Source organism: Haliotis rufescens, unplaced genomic scaffold (assembly GCF_023055435.1).
Source record: "Haliotis rufescens isolate VD_foot unplaced genomic scaffold, xgHalRufe1.0.p SCAF_7, whole genome shotgun sequence".
NCBI classification, from domain to species: Eukaryota; Metazoa; Mollusca; class Gastropoda; order Lepetellida; family Haliotidae; genus Haliotis; species Haliotis rufescens.
In genome coordinates, this window is record NW_025964361.1 from 41,001,820 (window position 1) to 41,017,139 (window position 15,320).

Below are 15,320 nucleotides of genomic sequence, written 5' to 3' on the forward strand. Positions count from 1 at the left end.
ACATAATTGTTATGATGCGTATCACTGTAGAAGGTAATTATGTTCGTTATGTACACAGGTCTCATTCTTACACGTAACACCTATCTCATCGTCTTGACCTCGACTGAAACAGTCGTGCAAAGTCCATCTTTATAACGTTGTGTCAAGTAAACACTCGAGTGGGCATCATTCTAGCAATATCACGACAGGGAGACACCAATAACAGGCTTGACATATTGTACCCACATAGGAAGCGAACCCGGGTATTCGACATTGCGAACTGACCCTTTAACCACAAGGCCACCCCAACACTCTAAAATGCAAGATACTTTGCCCCAACCACTCTAAAAATGCAAGATACTTAAAAAATTAAAATCGTGTGAATAACAAAAGTTGACACTGCAAGTCTAACTCGTTCAGCATAGTAATCATTATCAATGTCGTGATATGCAAACGAAAATTGAATAAATCCTACAGTTATTATCCAGCGGTCCGCGAGATACAGTAGATGATAGTCGATATCGGTTAGATGAATCAGTTATGGGATAATTTCCGGTGAACATACGCGATGACAGTTGCAGCGGTATTACATCCAAAACTCATCAATCAGGGTGAATTATTCATTCTGTTGTGGCGTCGTAAGTCTCCTCACAAAAAGTTCACAACGCAGACTGATGCAGTTCAGTAAAGTAACAATGAAACCGTCCACATTCATTAAGGTAAGTCATTCGAATTCTCTTTAATGGGGATTGGTTTCTGTCGAAGGACGGTATTGCCATTATCGTATCAAATGTTTGTTGGTGTTATCGGTCTATGGTAGCTTTATCAGTTTGTGTGTCAAGCCAATTAATGTTGCGTTTGCATTTGACAAGACGACTTGGTGTGAAGGCAAACGTGGGTGCAGGAGGTTGTATATTTCCAATGTGGATACAACATTTTGATTAGTTTAGCGTGAGTTATTCGAACACCTATTGTTACAGCTACATATAAGGTGAGGTGAGTTAGTGAGTATGGTTTTACGCCGCTTTTAGCAATATTCCAGCAATAACACGGTGGGGGACACCAGAAATGGGCTTCACACATGGTACCCATGTCGGGAATCGAACCCGGATCTTCGGCGTGACGAGCGAACGCTTTAACCACTGGGCTACCCGACCGCCCCTTAGGTGAGGTGAAATGGGGATTAACGTAGCGTTGAAGGTAATTGTAGGTATATAGCAGCGCGCGCCTCCGTGCGCCTCGAATAATACCTACGGGGTTCGTCACTGTGCCTTTAAAAACAACACAACACAACACAACACAACATGCAACCATGGTAAAATTGAGCAAGTGAGTGAAACGCGTTTAGTTTTATATAATATTATTTAAGTTCTATGGGAGGAACGCTTACAGTAGTCATTTAATAAAGTACGAAATAAGTAACCGACACACTCGAGCAGGGTGGTCCAGACATCCAAAGCGCCGCAATTGACTGTGCAGAGTTGCGTCCCTTAGGCGGGCAAGCCTCGCCCTGATTATGTTTCCAGGTCGCCAAAGTGGTAAACGTCTGAGACATGCATCACTGCTGGCTTTCTTCCACATCAGGCCGAATGCCGTGATATAACTGAAATACTGTTCAAAGCGCCGTTGAACCAAACTCACTCAGTCATAGCAATACTCAAGTTGTGTATGTGTTTCTACATATGAGACTTCCACCAAAGACCGCCTCCGTGGTCTACTGGTAGAGCGGAAGGTCCGGGGTTCGAACCCCGGCCGCGTCATACCAAAAGACGTTAAAAGATGGTACTTGTTGTAACCCTGTCTGGCGCTCGGCATTAAAGGGCAAAAACAAGGACTGGTCGGCTCGGAGTCAGTATACTGTGTCTGAGTGGGGTATTCGTGTTAAACTGCGGCATGGTATCTCAGTGAGCTAGCACTATAAATCTGCATCAGTCCGGACTAGTACAAGCAAGCACGCACGCACGCACACACACACACACGCACGCACGCACCCACGTAGCTATATAAGTGCAATAATCTTGGACGCGACGTTAAACCCCATTTCACCTCACCTCACTTCCATCAAAACACTTTCTTTTAGTCGTTAGGGTGTCCAGATCGAGAAATTAATGAATCCGTTTCACTCTTTGTGAAACGAAAGTGTCTCTGTTCTGTTTACACAACATTGTGCCCACTTTGATACCTTTACACGCAAGTCGGTATAATGAAAAAGAATACTAATACACCTGATCCGAAATCGGAATCAATAATGCCATGTATTTCGTAAATGTAGCAAATGACAATAAAGGGTAAGCGGTCAATAAATACTATTGATATGTTTCATATATCGCCAACCTTCGAACACAAATCAAAGTATATCGATTAGCTACAGGTCTAATCCGAAAGCCACGACTTTGGTTGGGTGGACTTGGGAAGGGGAGGGGAAGAAGGAATGTCCGTCTCATTCACAGGAAGAGTTTTAATAAACTCGTTACAACGACTGCCATAGATGAATAGAACTGTTTACTATAGATACCGGGGGGTTATGGAGTCCGGCGTATTCAGATGTTGTTGTTTATGACGTACAACACAAACTGGAAAATACTCTCTGGCGGCCCTTGGGTGTTCATAAAGGACTTACTATGGGTAGATATACGGAGCACCATGGGGGACAAGTCGGAATGGGTGGAGCCGCTGATGTCTGACATGGAGACTGACTTCTGGTAAGTGTATACGTTTATCTTGTTATATTCTTGTTCCAGTCGCAATACGACCCTGTCAACAATCAGTAATCACGTATGACTCAGACAGATATACGTTGTCCATCGGCCCCGAGGGGGGCATGGGTCGATGTATCTTCTATGTTAGTTTATCTTCCCCGAGCCTGACATGAGTGAGTGAGTTGGGTTTAACGCCGCTTTTAACAGTATTCCAGTTATATCGCGGCGTGTCAGCTAAATGTGGGAGGAAAGCCCGAAGTGATGCAGGTCTCAGACGCTTACCACTTCGGTGAAACCCACGAGCACGGGTATGGTGCTGACAAACCTAGAAACATAATCGGGGCGAACCGGGATTCGATCCCACAATCATAGGTTTCTGGCGCGCCCAAGGGACGCAACTCTGCACAGCGAATCGCGGCGCCATAGACGACTGGGCCACCCGTGCCCCCTGACATGAAGTAACAGTGGAGAGATCAACCCATGTCACCAATGAGTGGGTGAGTTTTACTCCGCTTTTAGCAATATTCCAGCAATATCACGGCGGGGAAACTAGAAATTGGCTTCACACATTGTACCCATGTGGGGTATCGAACCAGGTTCATCGGCTTGACGAGCGAACGCTTTAACAACTAGGCTACCCGACCGCCCCTGTCACCCGGGGGACCGTGGATAACGAATTTATCTTACTGCACACCGAATTTTATTGTTTGGTTCCAAATCGGCAAGAATACCACAGTTAGGCACTCCGTTCATTAACAGAAGACGGCGTTAATATCAGAGTATGGTCTCCTTATCATAATCAATTCGAGAGAAATCCCTGTGTTTGGTATGTTGCAAATGGAATGGCAATAGTTCGGCAATTCGAGCGGGGAAGCTATCAAGCGCATCTTACATGTTAGTGGGGTGCATTGACAATAATAGAATGGGTCTCAGCCAATCAGAATCCGACATTCACGTGTGAGGTAAGATAACAGGCGACACTGGCCACGACACACCTAATTGCCAATCCTTGCAAATTTTAATCACATCCCGCATAAAGCACAAGTTTCTTTCACATGTTATGATGAAGACCAAGTATGCATCTAATGATAACCCTATTTACAATGTCTACTAAAAAACATTACAATGTATAAACGTGAGCAGGAACTGAGAACCAGACAGTGGAACAGTCTCCCTTCAAGACTGTTACTTTACTTGTGTAAATACAATACATAGAAATGTCATAAAATGAACACTGTTCACTCCTATGGGGTTATGAGCGATTTAAAAAAAACCCATCAATAATCCTACAAAGTATGTATAAAATGATATTAAAGAATGAATAATAACGTTACATATCTGTAACTCTTGTCGTCGAAGTATAACATTGCAGCTTTTGGCAAAATTTAACCTGTGAATATCCGGGCAGAATAGATCTTCAGCAACCCATGCATAATGCGCATGATGTCAATCACTGGGTTGTCTAGTCCAGAGTCGGTTATTTACAGACCGCTGTCATATAGCTGGAATATTGCTGAGTGTGGCGTTAAACAACAAACAAAACAAAATGGCAGAATTTAAGATCAAAGTTTTGCTTGAAAGGAGTGATAAGTTTTGTTCATTTGTACACACTAAAACTCTGGAAAACGTAAACTAACTTCTTTATTCAGATAACATAAAGGACATGTTCTGATTCAATTTCCTGTGTGCACTTAAAACAATATCTTTCTGCTGGTTCAAGATCTTCATATCTTCCCGTTTCTACGCAACATAGACACATGTATATATAAGAATTTTTTGACATCACAGTTTCTTTGTTTCGGGGTGTAATCACTCTTTGCTGGTTGCACTGAGTGTAGATTTGAGTTAGAGTGTCTGCGGTGCAGATCATTTGTTAAAATTCAGATCCTACTTTAAATTCTTTCACAATTTACTACCACTGCAGATAACATTAATATAGCTTAAGTATTTGTCAAATCGTAGAAAAGGAATATGGCATTACACTCAATTGGATTTCGTACCTGCAAATTAACAGGGCCTATCTGTCATTTCTATACAGGTTCATAAACCCACGTTACACCCACTAGACAAACTCTAGTGGTATCAGTTTAATCAACAGACTGTGTTTGTGATCGTCTTCATACTGATAATATCGTTCTACCAACCCAATAAATAAACTATCGCTGGCCATAGATTGAAATGCAAAAGGATTAAATACCTTCTAAGTATTGAATCGGCCTCGTTCCTTTTTACTTCACATTGACGATATCACACACATGTCTGTTTGCTTTGAAAGGAATCTAGTGGGTGGCTCTGTCACACCCATGTTTTCAGGCGCTCACACTCGGCTATGGAAGGTAAGTGTTCAGGTAAACGGAGTACTTACAGTGCTGTGTACAAAGGTAAATTGATATCACGTCATAGATACCTCAAAAACAGTGAGTAAACTGGCAGTAGGATCGTGTGTGTAGGAACGGAAGCCATTCATGGCCTTTACCATGCTTATACTTATGACTTGTATTATATGTTCCGGGGCGGTCGGGTAGCCTAGTGGTTAAAGCGTTCGCTCGTCACGCCGAAGACCCGGGTTCGATTCCTGACATGGGCACAATGTGTGAAGCCCATTTCTGGTGTGTTCCCCGTCATGATATTGCTGGAATATTGCTAAAAGCGGCGTAAAACATACTCACTCACTTTTATATGTTCCCGCTTTCAAAAGGTTTATATTGTAGACTTGTGGAAGACAATTCCAAATTTGACCCATCAGAGACCTAATTTATGTCCGATGCAATTTCCTGTATTGACTTGTACCATATGTTCTCGTGGTTTTTAGGTGATAACAAATGACTTGCCCTTGCATGTTGACTACTTCACTGCGGCCTATATATAATGGATGGGTCATACCGGTGGTTGAAAGCATGAAAACAATCCACGCCATTTGGCTTCAATGGGACGTGTGATTTATTCTACGACACAACATTAGCTGTGGGAACAGGGGACAATTAAAAATAATGGAGTGAGTGAGTGAGTTGGATTTACCGCCATTCCAGTGGGAGGAAACCCGGAGTGATGCAAGTCTCAGATGTTTACCACTTTGCTGAAACCCACAAGCACGGGTATGGTGTTGACAAACCTAGAAACATAATCGGGGACAACTCCAGCAAATGGGATTAATGTTAGGCGTTTCTTTAAGAACAAGTTGCCTGTGCTTTACACCCTGTGTAATGAGCTTGGTGAGACAATTCTGTGTACGTGCTAGGTAGTCAATGCATCAGAATTCAGTAATAACGAGAGAGAAAAGATAAAATTATTAACCGAAGCTATTTATCAAGTGTCGGATATGAAGATGCAAACCAAAGACACTAAGTTACCTAATCGTAGGGGTGGATGGACGGTGCTATAATGTAATATACTATTCAAAACAAGTTAAGACCCACCTGATTATTTCATTTATTAATATGATAGAATCGGGTGGTCCTTAACTGTTTTCGAGTAGTATACATGTATGTGCAATTAATGACCTCATTATACTTCCAACTGTGAGGTGAGGTGAGGTGAAATTGGGTTTAACGTCGCGTCCAAGATTATTGCACTTATATAGCGACGTGCATGTACGTGTGTGTGTTTGGGTGGCTGCTTGTACTAGTCCGGACTGATGCCGATTTATAGTGCTAGCTCACTGAGATACCATGCCGCAGTTGAACATGAATACCCCACTCAGACACAGTATACTGACTCCGAGCAGACCAGTCCTTGTTTTAGCCCCTTAATGCCGAGCGCCAGACAGGGTAACAACAAGTACCATCTTTTAACGTCTTTTGGTATGACGCGGCCGGGGATCGAACCCCGGACCTTCCGCTCTCCGGGCGGACGCTCTACCACAAGACCACGGAGGCGGTCCTTCCAACTATGACGTCACGGTGTTTAGAGTCTGACCTATATATGGGGAACTGAACCCGTGTCTTTGACGTGACACTTTACCCACTGGGCTACTACCGCCTCCAATGTTTACTGAACAGCTTAACACACAGTTGTTCATAGATACAGAATATATCCTTGAGTTAAACGACGTGGAGGAGCGTGTTATTTCGTCTCTATCTTACCGTCCACTCCAAATATTGACCTACTGGTTAGGGGGCAGTGTTTAGACACATCTTCAGTCCTGACACACGGGACAGGCGTGACATATCGCCTAGCTTCTTCTCAAATAGCCCCCACCAGACGTTCTGCTAGTTAGTTAGTCGGGGATTTATAAAGGAACTCCTTAAGCTGTACATGGTTCGCTGCTGTATATATGGTGTATAGAAAATTGATTTCGGGAGGATATTGATAATAATGCTTCCTATTATCAATTGAAAGACTGCTGATGTTGCATAACATTACGCACCGCGACTTTCATATACCGGAAAAGTAAATGACGATCTTCACTAAGGGTGAGGTAAGGTGAAATTGGGTTTAACGTCGCGTTCTTGTCCTTGTTGGTTTAATAGTAGTAGCCCACTGAGATACCATGCTGCAGTTTCAACATGAATACCCCACGCAGACACAGTATACTGACTCCGAGCCAAACAGTCCTTGAGGGACACCAGAAATGGGCTTCACACATTGTACCCATGTCGGGAATCGAACCCGGGTCTTCGGCGTGACGAGCGAACGCTTTAACCACTGAGCTACCCGACCGCCCCTATCCAAGTAATGCCTAACGGCAGGGTGACACGTACCATCTTTTAACGTATTTTGGTGTGACCCGGCCGGGAATCGAACCACCAAACCTCTGCTCTCCGGGCGGACGCCCTCTCCACCTGACCACAGAGGCGTTCATTGACTATGGGTCCGAGATTAAGTGGTTGTATGTAACGCTATAACCACTTGGCTACCCCATCGACCCCATGTCTATGGTGTAAATTCTATGTTTGCAATTCCTTAATTTGATTAATTGTTTTCAGAAACGACATGCCCTTAATCAATTATTCTCTGGATACTGATTTGTAACCAATTAAATGAGATGACAATACTTAACCACTCTTACCTAATACGATTGGCAAAATGTGTCTAGCCAAAACAAACTCTGCTGAAGTTTCAAGCATGAGAACCTTCAAATCTTAATTTAATAAATTTGTCATCATTGATAGTCGTCAATCAGAGAATAAGTCGTCTTTTTACTAAAAAACGTAACAGTCCCGTACGTCAGCAGCATATTGTTCATGTTTGTTTGTTTGTTTGTTGTTAAACATTTATGAACATGACATGAGTGTCAATTCACTTAACATCAGTTCCGAGATCGTATCACCGTCAAATGACGAAGCCCTCTGGAGATTCCGGATCCTAAGGTCTCCAATAACGCATGTTTTATTAAAACGTGGTTTACGAATCCGCTGCAAACTGAAATATGAAGAAATATCTAAGAATAAAAAGCTGTGGATTACTCAGACCAAAAATATGTGAAATGTTTTGAAAAAGCTCATTTATTGTAGATATTAAAAACTGTTAAAAACTTATCTGAAAAAAACTCCCGCCCCTCACTTAATTTCTTAAAATTGTTTTCCCTTATCTACTGAATATTTTGAGGAACAAATGTTTGAAAATTGAATTTTTAAAAAAAGAATGTTTCCACAAACCGACCTAAATGTTTGGGCTAAATACGTCTGACCTTAGAGTGAGTGAGTATGGTTTTACGCCGCTTTTAACAATATTCCAGCAATATCACGGCGGGGGACACCAGAAATGGGCTTCACATATTGTACCCATGTCGGGAATCGAACCCGGGTCTTCGGCGTGACGAGCGAACGCTTTAACCACTAGGCTACCGGACCGCCCCTTCTGACCTTAGAGCTGACTGACATGGTGGCCAGGCTCTGCCTTGGCTGCTCAAGTGGCATCGTGCCCCGACGGTAGGGGACGCTGAACAAGCACCGGTTTGCCTGGCCCAGACTCGATTATCTACACTGTCGGGTTATAGCTAGAATATTGCTGACTGCGGCGTTAAACAAAAAAACAACGTACAACCGTTAAAAAACAGCAGAGACCAAACAAACTGGGGGCGACAAACCTCACATTATGAAATCATTGTCATCTTATGAAGGACACCATGTCGCGTGTAAAGTTGAAGGTCAAGTCGATCTGCTGGTATGTCATAACCACTGCAGTATAGAGACAGGGGTATGCGCAGATGTTTGCAATAGTACTTGCAGGGACGGTTTCAGCCCACGTATGTAAACTATTGATTATGTCACACAATCCCACATTTATTAAATAAACTGAGAGACCTCGGTGTCAAACGCGATCGGTTAAGCACGAGTTAACTTGATCAAGTAGCAATGCAGCCATACTCAAACAAAACTTAAAAAGTCTAGTACCTGTTCGGAAACAATTCCCTCGCATACTTTATTGCTTGAGAGCCATTGATGTCGTCTGCTCGGTTTAAGGAGCGCCGAGGGAGGCGTGTAGGATAATAGACACATCGGTGGCACAAAACCTTCCTCAAATACACAAACGCGCGTTCACAATTGACTGTTTTTGTTGCTCAGTGGAGTGGTTTACAGATTGCCACCAGTGGGGCAGGATACGCTCACCTTTTCGCAAACCCTTGGTTTAATCGCTATTTGATAGCGATCCATAAACACATGCTTATGATATAGTCGGAATCGTACAATGGACTCTGCCTTTAAGAGATTTCATTTTATTATGGAAATGGTCGTTTTAATTACAGCAGCGTAAAATTGGAGGTGTAAGACTACATGTAGTAATAGGACTGGTCGCCTCAGATCAGAACACTTCATATGCGTGGTGAATTACCACAGTTTTCTGTTCTGCCTGGGTTATGTGGATCTGTAAGTATTGGACTACAGCTGAACTAGTGTTATGGGTGTGACATTTCGTTGAAGTCTGATTTATCAGTTTGGAGATTCAACTTTCAACTAAAGCATCACTTGGACCTGAGGAAGTGGGGTTATTTGTTTCCGTATACAGTTTAATATTTACAAGAAAGGACTTACATGGGTTTCAACTATATAATCTTTTAATGTGACGCGTCAATTCAGAAACCAGTACGAGTTTATCAATCTTAATCTTTGTTTGACTTCCTGAAACTGGAGCTCTTTGAGGATTTGATCGATCGTGATGACTGTATATCAGAATCGCGTGCCCACAGCTAAATTAATTCGTTTTCAAAGATTACAAGATATCTTCTATTGCGGATGTGTGTTATGGAGAACCTGCACAACCATTAGGCAGGTCGGGCTATAGATTTTAAGATGTTCGTTCCACAATGTGCTTTGAAATAGCCGTGCTACTACAGAAGACACAAGCCATGACGTGACAACACTCTTCCACAAACCAACAGATAGGAAGCAACAGTTCACAATTCATATTAATCATGAAAAACATGCAGTTGCAACAAAGACGTCGACACTACATTTACATATTTGCACTTGAAAGGACATTCTTCACTTCATTGATCCACGGGCATAGTGACACCACCGTATAAATTGAGATTCTTGGAGTTTCAAAAGTCGTCTTCCACCTTTCTTGTGACTATTGTCAGCCATAATCACAAACTGACCGCCGATCAAACAAGATCACCTGGGTATCGACTGTACCCGGGTCAAACGGACCAACACGCAATATTAGGATCAAGCTGTGATCAATAAGACTGATCCAGTAGATATTGTCGTCTGCTCAGCACGTGCTGTGACGTCTGCTCGCTGTCGTCTACGGTGTAATCATGTGGGGGACATTCTACCAGTATCGTGATCGCAATTTATGGAGGATTTCTGATCTGTAAAGCTTTGTATCAAGCTTAGGACACTGAATGAGGGACGAGAGAGTTATCTGAATATTTATTTGACCCCCGGGGCAGACGAGCAAGGGACACTATGGGGGTAAGTCAACTTTACCATTACTTATCCCTCACATGTAATGCAACGCAAAAAGTTTGCTGTATATAGAGGCTTACGTTGGTTAAAACATAAACTACTTATATCACTCAAAAGAAGTTCAAGAAAACCCGGGTTATTTATATGACTAATATAAAATATAGTCTTATGAAAAAAAACATGTGTTCTTTAACTTCTTTTGAGTAGTAAATAATATTATCTTTATCGATGAAACATACACATGCACAGACGAATAATATCATTATAGATATTTTCAATGTAGTTGAAAGGAAAACAACAATATTTTGATCTTCGCATTGTCACTTGAGCCAAACATCCCGTCTCACTACTACTACTACTACTACTACTACTACTACTACTGTCATGACATGATGGTTTGGCTCGATCCTGTTATTACCGTCTTCGCCATGCTTGTGGTTTTGACACAGAGGTCCATCCATGGTATACCCAGAATATGTAGAGGGCGTCATAGAAATGATAAACACAAAATTCTTTGGACTAGGCCCTTAGACCTTTCAAGACCAACAAACCTCATCTTGTCCTTTTTGATAAATCAAATGAAATCAAATATATATCATTGAATTCTCTGTCCCTTTTGACACTAATGCGATTGACAATATTCAGAAAAAAGCTTTCGAAATGTCCGCTAGCATCCCAAGTACCAAGTTGGTGTTCTCGGTACCTTAGGTTTGGTACCTCCCAATCTGTTGACTGACATTTGGAGAGAGTACCCGGGTTTGCTGCCAGAAATACATCCCTTCTGAAAATCTTGGTAATGCAGGTTGCTGTGTTGGGGAGTCTTTACAAAGTACTAGGTGGGTTTGACTAGGCAGCCTTCCTGGGAGAAGTCCCACTGGCTGTCTGGGCTGCTTGTAGAGGAGGCAAGGGCCCGGAGCTGATGGCAAAAACCCTCTTTGCTGCATTTATTTATTTAATCTGTACATAATAATAATAATAATAATAATAACGCTGAAACCACTAGGGTACCCAACCACGCCTGAAGGTATTATGTTTAATTAATTTAATTAATTAATCAAAAACAATTTTAATAATAAGTCACCCAGTGCAGTTTATGATGTGTTAGTACACATGGCAGTACTGTGAAATCAACTACCACACAGACAATAAATGAATACACGAATTACCTATCGTAAGTATATTGACACACGTTATACAGGAGCACATGGGGAAATATATATATATATATATATATCTCTCTCTTTGACATTATATTGACTCAACTCCTCTAGTGTCCTCTCAGCGTTAAGTTTTATTTTCATCAAAATCTAGGTCGTTTGTTGAGCGGAATACTGTCCAGATAATGCAACGGCTGATCTCAACATTGTAAAACCTTCCACGGTAACAAAGGTAGTATGGTCATAAATAATAGATCGCTTCAAATTAAAGCTGGAAGGTGATTTATGGGGGGTGAGTTGATTGGGAGGGACTGCATTAAAAGCATACGATTGTTTTATATGCTGTTTTGTAGGTGAGGTGAAATGGGGTTTAATCGTCGGGTTCAAGATTATTGCACGTATGTGTGTGTGTGTGTGTGTCTGTCTGTCTGTGTCTGTGTCTGTGTGTGTGTGTGTGTGTGCGCGCGCTCTTGTACTAGTCCGGACCAATGCCAATTTTATTGGGCTAGCCCATTGAGATATCATGTCGCAGTTTAACATGAATACCCAACTCAGACACAGTATACTGACTCTGAGCCGACCAGTCCTTGGTTCAGTCCCTGGTTCAGTCCCTGGTTCAGTCCCTTAATGTCGAGCGCCAGACAGGGTAACAACAAGCACGTTCTTGAACGTTTCATGGTATGACGCGATCGGGCACCCGACCTTCCGTTTTTCGGGCGGACGCTCTATCGCTGGACTGCGGAGGCGGTCCCTGTATTGTAGGGGAATCTTCATGAGTTCAATATTCTCATACAATGTACAAGTCTAGGTACGACTTTAGGTATACGTTTTTTTAAAAGTCTTTGGTTCCACTTACGTAAGGGATTGAAAATCGTGAGCAATATTTGACTACGATCAAGTTGTGCTCTTATTAATATAAAACGTTCAAAACGTGGCACCCACCACTCACACAATTCCCATAAAAACAGTAAATGTATACTTATACAATTAACAAACGTAAACAATATTTGATTGTGATCCAATTGTGTTTTTGTACGGGATGGTTGAACATGTGCAATATCTAACTGACTATGAAGAGTGAGTGAGTGAGTATGGTTCAACGCCGTTTTTAACAATATCCCAATTGATGAATTGATTGTGTGAGTGTTGTAACGGTAAACAAAGGTACGTTGAGCTATGCCCGTGCTTGAGTGAGTGAGGGTGGTTTTACGCTGCTTTTAGCAATATTCCAGCAATATCACGGCGGTGGACACCAGAAATGGGCTTCACACATTGTACCCATGTCGGGAATCGAACCCGGGTCTTCGGCGTGACGAGCGAACGCTTTAACCAATAGGTTTCCCGACCGCCCCGGAACATGTAATACAAGTCATAAGTACGGGTATGGTGCTGAGAAAACCTAGAAACATTCTGGTTCATTACGTGCCTTGACAAGACCACCATGAAGAAAATATGTTACATTCCGCCTACAACGTAGCTCACTTGTAAGTGTGAATAAGATGAGGTGAAATGGGGTTTAACGTCGCGTTCAAGATTATTGCACTTACATAGCGACGTGCATGTACGTGTATCTGTGTGTGTGACTGCTTGTTCTAGTCCGGACTGATGCCGATTTATTGTGCTAGCTCACTGAGATATCATGCCGCAGTTTAACATGAATACTCCACTCAGACACAGTATACTGACTCCGAGCCGACCAGTCCTTGTTTTAGCCCCTTAATGCCGAGCGCCAGCCAGGGTTACAAGAAGTACCATCTTTTAACATCTTTTGGTTTCGAACCCCGGACCTTTCGCTCTTCGGGCGGACGCTCTACCACTAGACCACGGAGGCGGTCGTAAGTGTGAATAAACATAATATGGTGTCAGGAAAGTACATTTTTCAGTCGCCAATATCTCCTTATCAATAAATCCGCAAGCACATTTTTCTTTCCAAGGTCTCTGTATGTAAACCTGAGGTAAAATATAAACTTACATTCTAATCTATAAAGCATTTTCTCAAATCATATGCATTAAGGTTATGACATTTAAAAATTCATGAGGTGTGTTTCGGTACACAGGGTTGAGGTCTTTGCTAAGTGTTAGGCTGTTGCTTCTTATGTGTCAATCAGTTTATTTGTAACTGGAGGTAGACTATACACCTGAAAAATAGTTAAGCACCTCCAACCAAATGTCTCCTCTCACATAACCATGTTAAACATCATATCATGTATTTATCTCCTGCCGAAACACGATTTTCGTTTGTTTACAAACTGACATATTGAAATACAGAACTGTTGCTGTTGTTGTTTGTTGTTTGACGCCGCACTCAGGAATATTCCAGCTATATGACGGCGGTCTGTAAATAATCGAGTCTGGACCAGACAATCCCCAGATTGACATCATGAGAATCGATCGACGTAATTGGGACATGATGACATGCATCGACCAAGTCAACCAGCCTGACCACCCGATCCCGTTAGTCGCCTCTTACGGCAAGCACGGGTAGCTGAAGACCTATTCTACCCCGGATCTTCACGAGTCAGATACTGAACTGAAAAGGATTGACTAATGATACGTTTTGTGACTCTTCCATGACACTTGTTACTTGACTACTCTTTCAATTTCATCATGTGATATAAACCATTTCTTGCAACCATCCAGGGGAACATTTAGTGTTCTCATACCAAATGTTTCAGGTAATAGTTGAGGTGAGGGTAAATGGGGTTTAACGTCGCGTCCAAGATTATTGCACTTATAATAACACGTGTGTGTGCCTGTGTGTGTGCCTGTGTGTGTGCGTGCGTGCGTGTGTGCGTGCGTGTGCGTGCGTGCGTGTGCGTGCGTGTGGCTGCTTGTACTAGTCCGAACTGATGCCGGTTTTATAATGCTAGCCCACTGAGATACCATGCCGCAGTTTAACATGAATACCCTACTCAGACACAGTATACTGACTCCGAGCCGACCAGTCCTTGTTTAAGCCCCTAATGCCGAGCGCCAGACAGGAATGACGCGGCCGGGAATCGAACCCCGGACCTCCCGCTCCCGGTTCAGGTATTAGGGATATCGTTAGACATACAGTACACACAAAAATGTTAAGGACTATAAAAAGGGAGAGATGCATAACCTTTCCCAGGTATGGGTATTGAGGTACGGTGTGCAATTACGTCACACAGCCAATTACATCATGTGGACAAATTACGCTGGTACACCTCTAAACGGCCTTACTTAGCCATCAGGAAATATAATTATGTTATCTTCTGTGAGTGAATGAGTTAATGCTTTACGTCACATCGGCAATATTTCAGCCATATCGTGACGAGTTTTCTTCTGTAGCGCTTCCAACAGACTTGTAACGTCCATTCACCATGGGGCTGGGATTTTTGTTAGAAACGAATGTTTATGGTCACTGCTTCAAGTTTACGTATTTTTCATCTGAAAGGGGGGACCGAACAAAAGGTTTCTGCACCATATATTCCAGTGTTCTTTCAGGTGAGCAGGGGTGGTCGGGTAGCCTAGTGGTTAAAGCGTTCGCTCGTCACGCCGAAGACCCGGGTTCGATTCCCGAAATGGGTACAATGTGTGAAGCCCATTTCTGGTGTCCCCCGCCGTGATATTGCTGGAATATTGCTAAAAGCGGCGTAAAACCATACTCA

The 15,320-nt window shown here is 42.6% G+C and overlaps 1 protein-coding gene across 2 annotated transcripts in view; it reads left to right on the plus strand.

Annotated features, from left to right (window-relative positions):
- The first annotated feature begins 2,575 nt into the window (after positions 1-2,575).
- Positions 2,576-15,320, plus strand: part of LOC124132659 (leucine-rich repeat-containing protein 74B-like) — a 78,759-nt gene continuing 66,014 nt past the window's right edge. The window contains exon 1 of one of the 2 annotated variants that reach the window (XM_048387765.1): positions 2,576-2,681. In XM_048387765.1, the coding sequence (XP_048243722.1) occupies positions 2,623-2,681 (59 nt within the window). In that variant the 5' untranslated portion in view covers positions 2,576-2,622. Of the gene's footprint in view, positions 2,682-9,408; positions 10,538-15,320 lie in introns of those variants that run through there. The other variant, XM_046496677.2, reaches the window with a different exon arrangement.